Source organism: Choloepus didactylus, chromosome 10 (genome assembly GCF_015220235.1).
Source record: "Choloepus didactylus isolate mChoDid1 chromosome 10, mChoDid1.pri, whole genome shotgun sequence".
NCBI lineage: Eukaryota > Metazoa > Chordata > Mammalia > Pilosa > Megalonychidae > Choloepus > Choloepus didactylus.
In genome coordinates this window covers 53810983-53827752 of record NC_051316.1, presented here as the reverse complement: position 1 = coordinate 53827752, position 16770 = coordinate 53810983, and the positions used below count along the sequence as shown (strand labels likewise).

At 35.1% G+C, this 16770-nt stretch overlaps 1 protein-coding gene across 3 annotated transcripts in view; it reads right to left on the bottom strand.

Annotated features, from left to right (window-relative positions):
* RIC1 (RIC1 homolog, RAB6A GEF complex partner 1) overlaps positions 1 to 16770 on the bottom strand; it is a 215779-nt gene that overhangs the window by 41823 nt on the left and 157186 nt on the right. For all 3 annotated transcript variants that reach the window (XM_037797276.1, XM_037797275.1, XM_037797274.1), the window contains exons 8-12: positions 16127 to 16215; positions 8174 to 8318; positions 7500 to 7548; positions 6289 to 6441; positions 4413 to 4616 (exon numbers count right to left, since the gene is read on the bottom strand). In XM_037797276.1, the coding sequence (XP_037653204.1) occupies positions 4413 to 4616; positions 6289 to 6441; positions 7500 to 7548; positions 8174 to 8318; positions 16127 to 16215 (640 nt within the window). The remainder of the gene's footprint in view (positions 1 to 4412; positions 4617 to 6288; positions 6442 to 7499; positions 7549 to 8173; positions 8319 to 16126; positions 16216 to 16770) is intronic.

Sequence of the window (16770 nt, the reverse complement as noted above, 5' to 3'; positions counted from 1 at the left end):
TTCTTTTTTATCAATGCTCAAGGACAAACAGTTAGCATTATTTCTATCTCTAAACAAAAGTCCACATACATGTAAGAGTCCATACACATGTGTAAACTACTATTTTTCAATTGAGGTGTCCAACTTATTCATCTACAAGAACTCTTATTACAGATATTAACTCTTGGTCTGGTTCATAAATAGTAAATATATTTTCAATGTTACCTGTCGTACATCTTTATACATGGTGTCTTTGTATTACCCTAACAGGAATCCCCTGTGGGACAATGGAGATTAGGTAAATTCTAGCTTTACTGAAACTGTGACCTCTCTACTAGCCTATTGATTTAAGTAGTTTTCATGAGTATGTGGTGCAAGTGGGGAGAGAATTAACAGAACAACAGAACAAAGGAAAGTCTTCTGTCCTGGAATAAGCTTCAATTTATTCAAATTTATTTGCATTTTACTCAAAGAAAAATTGTTACATATTAAAAAAGAAAAAAAGAAACCAAATTAAAAAGCCAAGTAAAATATGATCCAATTCAGTGAGATTCTTTGTGTAATGTGAAAACTCAAGTAAAAGCAGTATGCTAAAAACATCTGTATCAACCTTGCTAAAATTTATACATAAAACTGTTAGACTTCCCTTATTATCTAGTAAGTCAACTTAAAATCCAAGTAATTTAGTAGCTTCTAGTACATTATAAGCTTTTATCTCTAGCTGTGGGTGTTGAAGCCTACCTACACAATTAAAGATAACAGTGTCACTGATGCTTGAATGCTTAACTTAAATCTCAACAGATACAATGTACTACTCAGGCACATTAATAAAATTCACTAGGACAGTTCAGAATACTGATAAACTTGAGTTAGTAACTGGGAGGTGAAATAAAAGTCAATTAGGTCTCCAAGAGGCTGCAAGAAATTCATCGTTTGGATGAAGAAAATAAAATACAAATAGTCACTTGAAGAAAGATATGCCTGCATATAATTGAGCCAGCCACACATGACACTAAAAAGAACTCCCCTGTTCCCCAAAACTTGTTTTTTCATAAGTACTTATGAAACACAGGTGGGTGGGTAAAGTGGGAGGTAGAATCTCACTGCAAAAGTGGATTCCAACATGAAGAGCTTCTTATCATGTGAACCAAAGCTGAATCTTATATGCTCATACTCTGATGAGTATCTATAGTAAAAAAAACAATTTATTCTTTTAATCTGCAAAAATACATGAGGTGTCACAAATGGCAAATGGTTTGTTTTAAAAATTCAAAGTGTCAGTTTAAAATGAAGCTTTATTTCCTATTCAGTTTTATGCCTGAAGATGTCATGGGATCTAGATTAAAACAAAAATGACTTTCCTAGTAGGTCACCTTTATTGAACTCTGAGGTTTACTCTTAACACTGAGAACAGGATACGGAGCAAGTGAGGAAAGAGGCTGCTAACAGATAATGAAGAAATTCAGGTCATGACTGTATATTCAGGACACAAAAGTCATCCCACACTACTGGGAAACTGAGATCTCAGTACAGATCTACAGGAAACTGAGAACTACAGAATCTCTACCCTTCTAATCTTAGCAATTTTTCAGACTTTCTTAAAGAGTCTGAATCTACCTTTTTAATATATATTTTTAAAAAGTTATTCCGCTAAAACCCTGTATCCCTGCCTAGACTATTTTGTCCCTAACTGGTAAGACTATGAGAATCCTAGTAGATTTGATCTGTGCCAAACACACCTTGTACATCTGATACATACTGTAGGAATGAAAGCACATCATCTCTAAATGAAATAGCTTTTAAAACCCTCACTGCTAAAGCCTCTAATATAGTGCCTGTCACATTGCAGGTGCTCATCACCCACATTTGGTGAAGCTTATTTTTTCCAAAGAGAGACAGGTTAACTATAAAACAAACATTCAGAACAGTGGACAATAATGATTCATGTACTTTTAAGAAATATATGTTTACATCATGCAAAATACTCAGTGTTCAAATAAATAGTTGTCCAAGATGGAACGCAGTCAGAAAACCAGAAGAGTTTTTTGCTTTTTAAAATTTCACATTATTTGTGTTCTACTAACAACTCTCAAAATTTAAAAGAAAAAAAATTGTAGCTAGGATAAAAAAAGGAGGGGAAAGCACTTTCTTTAGCACCAGCTTTTAACACTGCTTCCAACAAGTATATATTTGGGTTATTTTGGTGAAACGAAGAAACAACACAGAATCTTCTAATTTGGAAAGTATGGAGTATAAGGTAGATGACTTTAACAAACAAACAAACAAAATCAAAGTACTCTAGATGAGGAACAGATAAGAGGAAAATTAGCGCTCATCTGATGAACTCTAAGGTATTGCAAGAAGTACAAATCACACACACACACACAAAGCTACGTTGATGAAAGAGGTAGGCATTCATCCTAGACAAGAGGATATGTTGAAGAGGGAACTAAACTAGGCACGTGTGTTTCTTTAGGAGTCATTATTAATAGTTAAAATCCTGGAAAGTAAAGCTTTTAGCATTATACAGATACCGTAAAACATCATAACAAAACACCACCAAAGCACTGCATTGAATTATGTGGCTTAGATTGCGAGCAAGCAAAGAATGTATAGGACAACTCCAAGTAAACACACAACCAAACAGGCAAACTCTAGGTTGTAGCTCAAAATCAGTAGTAAATTATATGATTCAACATTTAGTACCTAGCTTTTAAAATAGGTTAGTTTTTTTTTTACTTTTTAGGTTATAATATTTATATTGTGATAAGGATAGGTCTGCCACTACTCTGCTGTGAGACTTTGGGCAAGTCAGATCACCTCCCTGTATCTCAGTTTCCTCATGTATAAAATCCAATTGGACTAGATCATCTCTAAGGTCCTTCCAGCTCTAAAAATTCTATGAATCTATTATAATTTAATTGTTTTGGGGAGTACAACTCTGGCATTATTTTTACTAGTTTGAAGGAAACTGAAAAAAATTAGGTAAAGTTAGAGCTAACCAAGATCATTTTTCTAAATATTTTTAGCTATCTAAAGAATGACAGAAGGATACTGCTAGTACCTATTTTGCTGCAGTCCTAAAATAAGTGTTACATGCTTCTTATTTGGGATGCTCCATAGATGGCTAAGAATCACAGAATCACTGAATTTCTGAGCTGGAAGGAAATTCAATTTTTGTTATTGCCTGATGGATTTTTGAGACCCAGACCTACCTTCTTTGATCCTCTGCTCTACTTGGTTCTCTGGTAACACAGACCTGGCTAGGCAGAACTGGCATTGGTGCTAGGTCAGTGTAGAATGAATAGTTCAAAGTATGGGGAAATGAAAATAGCAGAGAAATGGCTATAGGAGAGAAGGGAGCAGTGGAAAATTTTAGTCAAGGAAGCAGCTGATGCAGTTTTATTCAATAATTCTTACTAATTATAAAATGGCATCCACATTGTTTGATTTTACGAGTTTATTAATGTAAGTTAAATACATTGTCTTTTAGTGTATACCACATGTTCTACGTAGGAGTTATTCCTCCTTTCACCTTTCCTATAATGACCATTTTCCTGACTCTCATTACCTCCCCTCAAAGTTAACTGAAAATAAAATGGGAACTGAAGTCAGCTAGTAAGGTAAAAGTATAGACAGAACCAAGGCAAAGAAACTGTAGAACGAGAAACTAAAAGAAACTAATCCAAGAGTAGGTCCTGATGTACCTAAGACATTTTGGTATCAAAGGGGAAAGGAAACATACCACTCAGAACTTTGATACTTTGTATGCAAGTTTCTTTTAAGAAACTTCCATTTACTGATTTCCCCAAATTTATTTTATTTTGTACCAAAATTCAGAAAAATTTTCATGTTAAATGCCAATATATCAGAATTACTAAAACTAATTTTTCATTATATTTGAAAAATTAGTAAATTATTTAAAACAAGATTAAGTAATAAAACTATTAACAGTAAAATTCTAGATTGGCCACAAGTCCACAATTTAGGTCCAAAGTCAGGCAATTAACCTCAATGTGACCCCATTAGGACCACAAGCTACTACTACAAGCTGCTACCGACAGGATCCTAGTCAATATTGTCACCTTCCATGAAATTACCACATCTTTGCCTATGCAAATCCACATAGCTAAAATTATACAAAAAGAGGCTGAAAGTTCAGTAAACTGTTTTAATGAAAGGACAAAACATAAAGCTTCCAATTCTTGATACTGTGCACTATGAATGGACCGGAAGCAGGTGGGCATCTACTCTACATTAAGTGGGAAGAAAGGAAGGAGAAGACATATAAGGACAAGAACGCAGAAAAGCAGGGAGACGTGACAGTGAAAAAGGTAAAAAAGATTCTCGGTTTTCTGAAGCAACATCTGAAATATTAAAAAAATCTGCTCAGGATTGACTAAATCAACAGTAACCAGTAATTGAAGATTTACCTGCACAACATGCCAATGTCGATGTCCAAGTAGAGAGCTTAAACCCTGAGACTCTAAACCCCCATTTGCGAATGGGCTCTTTTCCCGACTGGGCTTATGTTCGGGGCGTGCAGAAGAACTCCTGGGATTCTGGGCTTGTGAGGTCTCTCCACAGTTCAAGTACAATCGATCCTCCCCTTGAAGCAACACCTGCTCTTGGTTACTCTAGAGGGCAAGGGGAAGCAGAAGGGCAAAGAAGGAAAGCAAATAACTGAATTTTAGGGAGATGAAAGCAAAATACATCTATTTACTTTTATTACAGGAAATGTATCATATATTTCAACATCAATTTGCTTCACAGAGACAAAGACTACATACAATCTCATGTACTGTTCTATTTGAAGAAAACAAGCAATATTTTTAATGATTACTTCCCAGTGTTAATGAAATCTTTGTTAAAATTTGTTTTATGATATAGATGCCAAAACATACCTAAGTTTACAAATGCTATGGCAGCACCTTTTATTACTACATTACATATCATTCTGATATGGCAATGCTATGAAAGATTTTCCATCTGAAAAAGTGAGCATAACTACTCATTGTTTACAGTTTATAAAATACTTTCACATAAAATACCTCATGAAAGGTGGTAAGAAAATATGTTCCGCCAAAAAGTATGTGTGTGCTCACCCACGTACCCCGTGGCAGGAAGAGGGGGCTAATTTGAGATGGGGATAATTGGATGCTGGAGGAGCTTCTAAATCACAAGGAAGGAGAAAGAGTAGCTTAAGCCTGTAGTCCTGATTCAGAACAATTTAACACTCATTTGGTAAATGCTTTTTTAGTGCTAAGGACTATGCCAGATTGTGAGGCTATTCAGACAAGTAAGATAGTCTCTGCTCTTGTGATTATGCCCTAGTTTTCAATTAGAAGGCCAGCATCCTCAAAGGTGGGAAGTACTCTTCAATGATTATTCAAATGAGACAGATTAGCAGCCACCCCTCGCCTTTCCATTGTTGTCCAAATGTTGTCTTGACATAAAACTCCAGGGTGCCTGTTAATTATTATCTGGGAAGAAAGAATACTCTTGTTCTTCTGGGGATGGATCTTTAAGTTTCAAGTACTGATATGGGATCTGAGATGCAGGCTATTTTTACATTCTTTCTCAATGTGCTGTAATTTTTAAATCAGAAATTGGCTGCATGAAATATTTTAAAATCTACTGGTTGGGAGGTATTAAGATACACAGTACTAACATGTAAATATATATATATAAAATTCCAGATTGATAAATGTGAGGAGTTTTTTGAGACAGTGTTTCTCAAAGCAGGTTCCTAGAAATATTTTCTTCAAGGTGTTTCTTAAAACTTCATAGTTAAATAACCTGGAAAACGCATCTTTTTAAATAACAACTTTTGGATTTTCAAACTGCACATCAGCTATAAAGACTGTGGAGTCTTAAAATAAAGAAATCTCTATAGTTTTGTCAATCCCTATATTTCATACTTAGAAACAAGAGAACATTTTTCCCCTGTGTAATTACTATTAACAGTCTTACAAGTAGTGCCTGGTGGAAACACTTTGGGAAATGCTATTGAGATAAAGACTAGGTTATTCAGGCTATTCAAGTAAATCTGTAAATATTACTTTTCTTCCAATTACTGTGACCCTATTTTAAAACAAAACAAAACACCAGAGACACAAAACCTGCTCAGAAATAAAATTTTGGTGTAAACTTAAGATAAATTAAAAAAAACACAAACACAAAAAAAGACAACATGCGAACATTAGGAATACATATCAACATATCTGTGTCATAAAGAAGAGTGTGAAATTCTAAAATAAACCACTAAAAAACCACTAAAAAAAATTCAAGAGTTTTAAATACACTTACCATACAAGGGTTTACGGTGAGTACACTCTTGATAAATTGAAACAGCAGAATGCCAGGCTGTTTAACTATACTCTTGAGGTCAGACTCAATTTCAGTATTTTCAGAACCAAATCCACTTATTACCCATAGGTGATAGCCTTCTGCACCCCAGCTCTTGTGGTAGAGGGAGAGGAGGTAAGGAGAAGGGAAAACAATCAAAGCAATAAAAAATTTGTTATTCTTTACTAGCTCCAAATATTCAAACTCTGAAATAACCAACAACAGCATTATTAATGACTTCTGAAGGTTGGGGAAACCATAACAAACTTAATGCAGAAAAGAATCACCCCTTCTTCCACATCTTAGCTATTTCCAGAGGAAACCATCTCTCTACCCAGAATAGTGAAAATGCAACACTCCAATCTTAGTTCAAGTTTCAGGATCTCAACCCTAAAAAACATGTGCTGCTCTTTCTAATTTAATTTAACTGCCTCTCAAGTAAAAAGAAATTCCTTACAGAGGAAGACCCAGGATACCTAGCCAAAGCTTAGCCAAGAAGCATCTAAAACAGATGCAGTTTTGTACAGAGCAAAGAACACTGGATTGGAAGCTCTAAGCCTAGGGTTTTCATTCCAGCTTGGCTACTGTTTTGTTGCATTACATTGACCAAACTATTTGGTTTCTCAGGGCATAAAGTTCATCCTCTGTAAAACGGGAAGGTTATAATAAAAGTGACTAGATTCTATGACAGTATTTTCAAGATTAGTGATATACAACCTGGGAGCAGAAAAAACAGTAAGGGGAATGTCTGTGAATTGTAGGAAAATTTCAAAACTCAATACAAATTTTATGTTTTCCCATGATAAAGCTGCACAAGTTAACTAAAATGATTCAATTCTTAGCTTGTGGCTGAAATATGAATTTAGTGAGGCTGATAACACTGGCTACTGCCTGCCATTCAGAAGCATCAACTGGCAGTTATAAAAATGCTACTGGTCAAAAATTTATTTTAAAACGTAAGTGTAGGGACAGACATCAAAAGGGGTTGTAGGTGGTGAGAAGCTGGGAGCCACTATTAGAGGCAACCATGGTGGTTGTAATTCTTGGGTAAACCCAAGTTCAGAAAATGCCCCTATACTATAAAAAGCATAGAAGATGTGAAGCATGAAAGAAAGAAGACGATGAAATCCAAGTTTCTTACGTTATACCGACTTTCTACAGAAACTGCTTACCATAGAATTGATCCTCAGGGGGTCTTTTTTTATACCATCAGACCGGTAACTGAAACAGAGTAGAAACTTAATTTAAAAGAGCCTTCTAATTACATACAGTACACATAATTTTTGGCTTTAATTTTTACATTCAAACTGATTTTGCTCCTTTAAAACAGCAATACATAATCATGTATGAAATATTAGACTAATTAGGCTAATTCACCTAATTAATCACTGAGACACATTCTTCTAGGTCTTAAGTGACTTCTTGACAGGCTTATGTAGTTTGGGAAGGTTTGTTCATTCTGTCAGGAATAAGTTTCAAGGTAGTATATGAAGTGAGCAGAGATACCAGCCTACTCCTATCAACCCACTAATAAGGTAACTCTACACTTCCAACTAGTTATTTATGTATCTGGCTTGCCTCTCCTGTTAGATGATGATAAGCTACATGAAAGCAAAACTGTGTCTGATTCAGCCTTGAATCTAATCTATTATCACATGCAATTTTATTGAGTGAGCAGTTTTAAGAGAATCAATCATTCTGAAAAGATTATTTCTAAATCTTAGAAATTGTTTTGGGATAAGAATCAAAGGCGGCAAAAAAGGGTAGCTCTATGACACAAGGTGTGTGTGTGTTGCCTTGGGGATAATGGAGTTACTTCATCCAAACCGCTTTGTAATTTACTCACGCAAAATCTCCTCCAAGTGTACAAATCAGCTGGGCTCCAAACACACTCCATAAAGAAAGGCCTCCATATTCCCAAGTCACTATTACAACGCTATTGTCAGGAGACCATTTGACCAATTTAACAGCTCCTGTTTTGTTCCAAATGTCTGTTAAGAAATAGTGATGAGTTAAAAATAAATCATTGCTTCAGAAATTCTTAGTATTTTTTACTCTCTATTTTCAGGTCTACATGAGTAGCAAGGAATGATTCCTCCAAATAATCAGATGAATTCTGCTCATTTAGGTCTACTAAAAATCAGTAAGTACATTAGTTACTTACTAGCCTTTACCTGATCTAAGCAGAACACATTCAGTGCCCGAGTGAATTATAAGAACTTAAAGCCACTTCTGGTCACATTTAGCTTGAATGACTATGACTCTGTACTTTTAAAAGTCTTTGGCTTTGACCAGGTCAGTTTTTGTAAACTGGGGACAACATCTACCTCGAATACTGAATGTAAAAGTACTTTGCAAAGTATAAGGTGTTTAATATTTTACTACTATCTTCATGCTGCATGGGCAATATCAAAGGAATCCAAGTTAAAATAAATTGATTTTCAACTTTATATTAGGAGTAAGTAAGTACACTCCAGTTTGAATACTATAGGTAGGTCTTCTTTCAACCCCATAAATAACTACTAAATGAGAAAATTTCAAGTTTCTTTAATGCAGAGTTAGAGTAAACATGCCAGCATCTCACATCAGCAAGTCAAAATATCTATGGTACCATATTCTTTAAAATTAAATTTTTTTTCCATTTGCAGCTAATAAATTTTTGTTATGACTATATTTGCTACAAAGGGATGTATATAGATTTTAGCCTACAGACAATAAGGCTTGGTTAACAGAATATTCCTCTGCCTATGTTTGAATCCTCACATTAGCATTTCCCACCATAATTCATGTATATTAATATCCATGTTATCTATGTAGATAAAAAATAAACAGGAACATACATAAGAAACATATTATTATACTTTATACTTGTCCAGAAGAGTTATTTAAGATGAAACCATGAAGAAACATATAATATCAAATTAAGGTTTAAAAAATTAAAGCAATTCTGTGTGCAAGTTTAAAAAAATAAAGTTTAGATGTATACTGATTGTTAAGAAAAGATGTTAACAGTCATTGAAAAACATAGGTTATAAACAGTATTTCTAATACTCATAAAATAAATATGCATATGAACAGAATTTATCAATTTTCTGATTTTAATACATGTTTTAAAATCTAGTTGTAGGACATGGATGAACCTTGAAGACATAATGCTGAGCAAAATAAGCCAGCCACAAAAAGAGAAATATTGTATGTTACCACTAATATGAACACTGTGAAAAATATAAAATAAATGATTTATATTGGAGAATGTAGGGGACCTAGTGGTAGACAGCAAATACTGAAGGGGGAACAATAATCAAATAAGAACCGATAAGTTATGGAGGGTAAACTTAATGTTATGGGAATGCTCAGGAATGAATAAGGTTTGTTAATTTCTGGGCGGTATGGTAGGAACAAGCTCACAGAAAGCTACGTAGTTTAGGTTATTTGTTTTTCTTATTCCTTTGTTGGGTTATAGTCTGTTTATTTTCTTGGGGTAGGGTAGGAACGTATTGGAAGAAATGTACTTATTTTAGGTTAATTGTTTTTTCTTATTTGTTTTGGTTTTGTTTGAAATGTTTTTTATCGTTTGTTTTTTAATTTTTTGATAAAGTTAAAACAAAAAACAATGAGTGTGAAAAAAAGTAAATGAACAATGGGAGGAGAAGGGGAATGGAATGTTTTGGATGTTCTTTTTTATTCTCATTTTTATTTTATTTTTTGGAGTAATGAAAATGTTCAAAGATTGATTGTGGTAATCAATGCACAACTATGAACTGACTACACTCTGAAGGACTGTACGTTATATGAATATATCTCAATACAATTGCATTTAATAAAAAAAATCTAGTTGTAGGGATATACACTAAAATATTAATGGTTATTATTCAGGTGGCAGGATTATGGGGAATTTATCTAACAGGGAATCACAAATCATTATTTGAACAATGAGAAAAACATGCTAAAAAGTAATTCAAAGGCTTTGTTACAGAGCTGAATATCCAAGACAGAAAGGAAAACTCTCCAAGAGCCAAAAGATAAAAGAAAACGGAGAGCTAGACTGGTTACTTAGTGCCTGAGCTAAGGCAGCCATGGCGAGGAGGGAGGCTAGAAATTCATGGATAGAAGATCTGGATGAGAACCAGGATTGGTTAAATGCTTGGGGCTTCACATTCCCATATGAAAACTGGAAAAAAAAAAAAAAAAAAGAGGCCTTGGGCGAGCATAATTCCAGGAATTGGAATGTAGGGTACTGTATCATGCAAGGACTCCTGAAGAGCTGCAACCTTAATCTGCCAACCAAGTCAAAAGAAAACAAGGAAGTCTGTCTCTGTTGAAGATGTAGGAGGAATATACAAGTCTCTCAACAACTTAAAGAGATTTATAGCCTAAAGTTACATAACTCAAGGGGTCAGAATTTTCCCATAACCAAGACCTCAAGAGTGAGAGTCAACACACAACAAAAGACAGAATGAGCATTCAAGAACTTGAGAAAAGAGAGCAACCTGGAAGACTCAACACAGTGCTGTCAAACAAAACTAATCAACAGTACTTTCTATGATGATGAAAAAGTTCTCTATTGGCTTGGGCCAATAGATAGCCACTAGCCATATTAACACTAGATGTGGCTAGTGTAACTTAGGAAAGAGATCTTTACATTTTATTTAATTTCAATTAAATAGACATGTGTGGCTAGAAGCCATTGTATTGAAAAGCACAGCATAAAATAAGTATGGGGTTAAAATAATTAAACAGATAAAAGGACCAGAAACCACAATCAAGACATACAGCACTCTGTTCTTGTGAGCTGCAGCAAAAACTATCCTTAGAGAAAAATATATGCATGTACTTAAGGCTCTACAGTAAGAATGATAAAAACTTAAGAAGCAAATTTCTATTTCTGGCAACATAGTAAATTAGACATCCTTAATGATCCTCCAGACTGAAACAAGCAAAATGGTGAGTAGAGTACTCACACATCTCAGAACAACCCAAAACACTGGAAGGTAAGTAAGTGCATGAAGTATTTTCGCCCTGAAATTGTCTGCCAAAACCTGGAGACCCTGACTTTCTCTCTACTGAATGACAGCATGTGTGGGGCCAGTAGATAAAGCGTAGGGCTTGCCCAAGGCAAGGAATCTAATAGGAGCTGCCCATGTAAAGCCTTTATACTATACATAAGCAGCATTATGTATCGTATAAAGGAGAATGCAAAATAAATCCTGCCATGTAGAAGGGAAAGAAATAGCAAGGAACAGATTTCATGTTTCATCCATGGTACTGGAAGGAGAATAAAGAAGCTCCCCTGAGAATCTGTAACCACAAGTCAGCCCTCACACTGAATGTGTGCAATTTGCATAGTTCAAAAGATCTTACACAGAGAATATAATGCAAAGGGGCTGAGATTGATGTAGTAGCCCCAGGTGACTGGAAGAAGCAGACACAATTCCTTTCTAGAAGAACAGAAATTCAATCCAGGTCTCAAAACAGTCACACAAATAAATTTCAAGGTAAATAATAACCTTGCAGTCAAATATCCCAAAATGCATAAACAAATGAGTGAGAACCCAAAGAACCAAGAGATAGCAGAAACAGATGCAAAAAGACTTCAGATATTGGGGTTAAGATACAGAATATAAAATATATAAAAATATAAACTACAAAATGTATCTAAAGAAATAGAAGACTGAAAATATGAATAAGGAAAACACAAATTAGAAAAATAGCTAAACACACCATCCAGAAATGAAAAAAAAAAGTAACTGAAATAAAAATCTTAATGGATATCTTAAGCAGCATTATTAGACATAAATGAAGAGAGAATTAGTGAAATAGAAGACAGATTTGGAGAGATTACTAGAATATAGTCTAGAGAAACAAAGAAATTAAAAATTTAAAAGCCAGATTACGAGAAGTAGAAGAAAGTCAACATATATTCAATGAGAATTCCAGAAAAAGAGATTAGGGAAGAGGCAATATTTACAGTGGTAATATTCCAAAACTGTTAAAAGACATGTGGCCTCAGATTTCAGCAAGCCTGAGTTTCAAGCAGGTTAAAAAAATCAGAAATCTCCACTTTCTATATCTGTGCCAGTTTGAATGTACTGTGACCCCCAAATGCCATTATCTTTGATGTAGTCTTGTGGGGCAGACGTTTTGGTGCTGATTAGATTTGCTTGGAATGTGCCCCACCCAGCTGTGGGTGATGACTCTGATGAGATATTCCCTTGGAGGCACGGCCCCACCCATTCAGGGTGGGCCTTGATCAGTGGAGCCACATAAATGAGCTGACTCAAAGAGAAGGAACTGAGTGCAGCTGTGAGTGACGTTTTGAAGAGGAGCAAGCTTGCCAGAGAGGAACGTCCTGGGAGAAAGCCATTTTGAAACCAGAACTTTGGAGGAGACACCAGCCACGTGCCTTCCCAGCTAACAGAGGTTTTCCGGACGCCATTGGCCATCCTCCAGTGAAGGTACCCGATTACTGATGTGTTACATTGGACACTTTATGGCCTTAAGACTGTACCTGTGTAGCCAAATAAACCCCCTTTTTATAAAAGCCAATCCATCTCTGGTGTTTTGCATTCTGCAGCATTAGCAAACTAGAACAATATCATAGTGAAACTGCAGAACAGGAAAGACAAAGAGGTCTTAAAAGCAGCTAAAGAGAAAAGATGCCACTCTCCTGAAATGAGAATACAACTTGATGACTTCTCAATAGTATGTATGGAAACCCAATGACATTGGAACAATTCCTTCAATGTACTGAGAGAAACAAATTGTCAGTACAGAACTATACATCCAGTTAAAATAAAATTAAATCACAAGGGCAAAATAAAGATATTTTCAGAAGAAAAAAAATAGAAAGTTTCTCACCACAAGAACTTCACTAAAGGAATTCTGAAGGATATATTTCAGGCAGAAAATGACCTCAAGTGGAAGGTTTGAGTTGTTAAAAGAAATGTTGGGCAAAAATACTGGTATATATGTGGGTAACTCTAAATCAACATTAACAATTAAAAACATTAAGAGTACTATTTAATCTGTATTTATATGTTTGAAATATTCGTTATTAAAAAAAGTTCCAAACAACTGCATGAACTGTGACTTTTACATACTTAAGTAATTTACATTACATTTCACAAATTAAGGAACCAATTAAAAAACTATCTTTACCATTGAAAATGCATCATTTTAACAAACCTCACGTCAAATCCCATTTTAATTAACTCCACAGAGATATTAATATTCTAATATTGAATTGAAATTTTTATAAGAGATATCTCAGGCTCCACTGAGAGAATATGTTCCATAAAATTTTTATTATTCAATTAAATTTAGGTGGGTATTCTCAATTTTTTTCTGACCCAAACATCAGAGAAATTTGTGTAGTCTTATTGCAATTGTTCTCAATAACAGGAGTATATCTAAATCTGAGGAATGGGGGAAGGACAGACAGTTTGAAAAAGACTCCCAATTACTAATGCAGATATATGGCAGAGTATATTACCAAAATTCATAAGACATGCAGTAAAAAAATTCCACTGATAAATGCAATACTGGCAAGGCCATTGGCCTCAGCTTAAAAAACATTAATCACATTCATCACATTTCTACTATGTGCTTCTCACTAAGCTAAACTAGCTTGGTGTAAGGAAATGGGTAAGAAACAGTCCTACATGTAAGGCCTACAGTTCAGGAGGGAGAAAAAAAAACATGGATGCTAATAAGTTTGATAAAGCATCATCGATGCTAAGAAAGACATATGTGCAGGGTTATAATGGGGGCACAAAGGAGAGAATGATATTCTACCTAATCATAAAAGACGTCACTTGAGTTATATCTTCAGAGATGAAAAGGTACCCTCCAGATAGAAAAACAGGACACTTCAGTCAGAGAGATGAGTATGAGAGTCAAAGGCATCAAACAGACAGAGGTAGTCAAGGATCGGCAGGCAGTCTGGTAAAACTAAGCAAAGCTAAAGACTGTAGCTACGTGCCAAGGCATTCTAGGGCACTACAGGAAACTCACAGAGGTGCTGTGAGATATGTTAAATTTCCAAGGGAAACAAAGTGATACACAAATCTGTCAGATACTATGTAAATGACTTGCTCTGGGTGGAACAGTCTCAACATTAGGTTGCACTCCATTCCTTCTGATGTTGTTATATCTTTTTTGGAGCTGGGGTGTCAGCAGTTGCTATGATAAAAAGCAAGTGCCATGTGAAAATCTGTGTGGAACAGGAAAGATGGACAGTGGTGCCCATTCTGATTCTAAAGTCTGAGAAACTGTGTAATGTCCAAAAGGTGTATATATCACATTAGTAAGAAACTGTGGTTAAGAATGAAATAAAAATATTTTTTCTTTCCAATTCTGTGTATTTTTTAAAAATGCTACTATGCTGCTAGGCAATATATCATATTAAGTTGTTTGAACCTAACTACTAAATAAATGGAACTTTTGGCATCTCTTGTGGCAAAGGGATGCTGTGAAATTATAGAGATACCAAGGGTGCAGTAAACCAAGAAATAATGCCAGAGACATTTGGCAGAAGGTGCTATATGCCACATATGTGGTAGAAACAGTTTGCTGATTAATCCAACCCCTTTTCATATCCTCCTCCCTTGCCCATTTCTACCATAATGGCTTGTAAACGGCAACACTTTCTAAATTTTTCTTGAAGTGTAAAGTGATACAGTTATGACCAATTACATGTAAGTGGAAGACAGCTAGAACTGGTGGGAGGTGGGCATGCTTCTGGGAAAGCTTTAGATATCCCAATCAAAGAAAGAGATGTGCCTTGCTTCCTCCTTTCTTCTTGACTCAAATGCAGAAGTAATGGCTGGAGCTCAGCAACTACCTTATGACCATGAATGAAAGGCCAAATGAATGTCAGTGAAAGATTACTTTTGGATTTATTGTTATTTGAGAAAATTTAAGCCATGGTAATGTTGGGTTTTCTGTTACTTTCAGTCAAATGCATTTTCCATGACACAATAGTTTAGATTTAATCTGATGAACAGAAGATCCGCTAAAGGATTCAGAAAGGGATTTCTGCTTTGTTTACTGCTGAATATCCAGCATTTAAAACAGCACAGAGTAGGTATTCAATAAGTATTTGTCAAATGAATAAATCAAATTGATAACAGATGCAATGAAACCTAACAAGAAACATAGGGCTAAAATGGAGGTAGCAAGAGTGAGTACGGAGAGAACTACATGAAGGTGTTATGAGTTGAACTGTATCCTCCAAATAGATTTACTGAAGTCCTAATCCCCAGTACTCAGAATGTGCCCTTATTTGGAAATGGGTCATTACAGGTGAAAATAGGCAAGTTAAAATGAGGTCATCCTGGAGCAGGGTGGGCCCTTAACCCAATGTGACTGGTGTCCTTGTAAGAAGGAAAGAGGCAACACAGACAGACACGGGAGAGAACACTAGGTGATAAATGAGGCAAAGATTGAAGCCCAAGAATTGCCACCAGAAGCTAGGAAGAGGCAAAGAAGGATTCTCCCTACAGACTGTGGACTTCTAACATCCAGAACTGTGAGGCAATACATTTCTGTTGTTTTAAGCCAGCAAGTTTGTAGTGCTTTGGTACAGAAGCCTTAGGAAACTAAGAAGAGATAAAAGCAGTGTCACAGGAGATTCTCTAGCTACAAAAAAATCCTCTGGTCACACAAAACACTGTTACAATGTATGTTCTAACAATATTTGATCTATACTGTACATCATTAATTCAAAATCAGTATTCACTATACATATCATTCCCAATATATTAAAAATGTTCAATAAAAAAAACAGAAAAGGACTCACCAGGATATTGTTTTGCTGTTAGCTCTAATTTATGAGAGAGTAGCATAGCTCCAGTGGTATTATCTATTGTGTAAACCTGCACAGAACCACTGTGAAAACAAACACACTTTAAGGAAATTTATTTAGTGAAAAAAAAGACAAACACAAATATACAAAGCATTATTATGGAAACTCTTATGCTCTGCTGGTAGAAGTATAAACTGGAACACCACCATTTTGTAAATAATTTACAGTTTTCTCAAATGTGAACAAATGCATACGCTATAATCTACCAATTTCACCTCTAGATATATATATTCTACAAGCCTTGTTTATGTGTTATCAGATGTGTACAATGTTCATTGTATTATGTATAATTGAAAAAAAAAAATTAGAAACAACCAGATGTTCAGTAACAAGAAAGTGAAAATAAACTGTGGCATATTCATATAGTAGAATACCATATAGGATTGAAAATGAAATGAGCTTCAGCTACATGCATTGACATGAGTAGCAAAAAATACATATAAACACACAGTATGGTTCTACAGTCAAAAACACTGAAAACATGAGTTAAATATTTTTGTGCAAAAATAAAGCAAAGAAAAGGAAACCTAAGACAGCGGCTAGATGAGACAGGGCAAAATAACACCTCCATGAAAAAT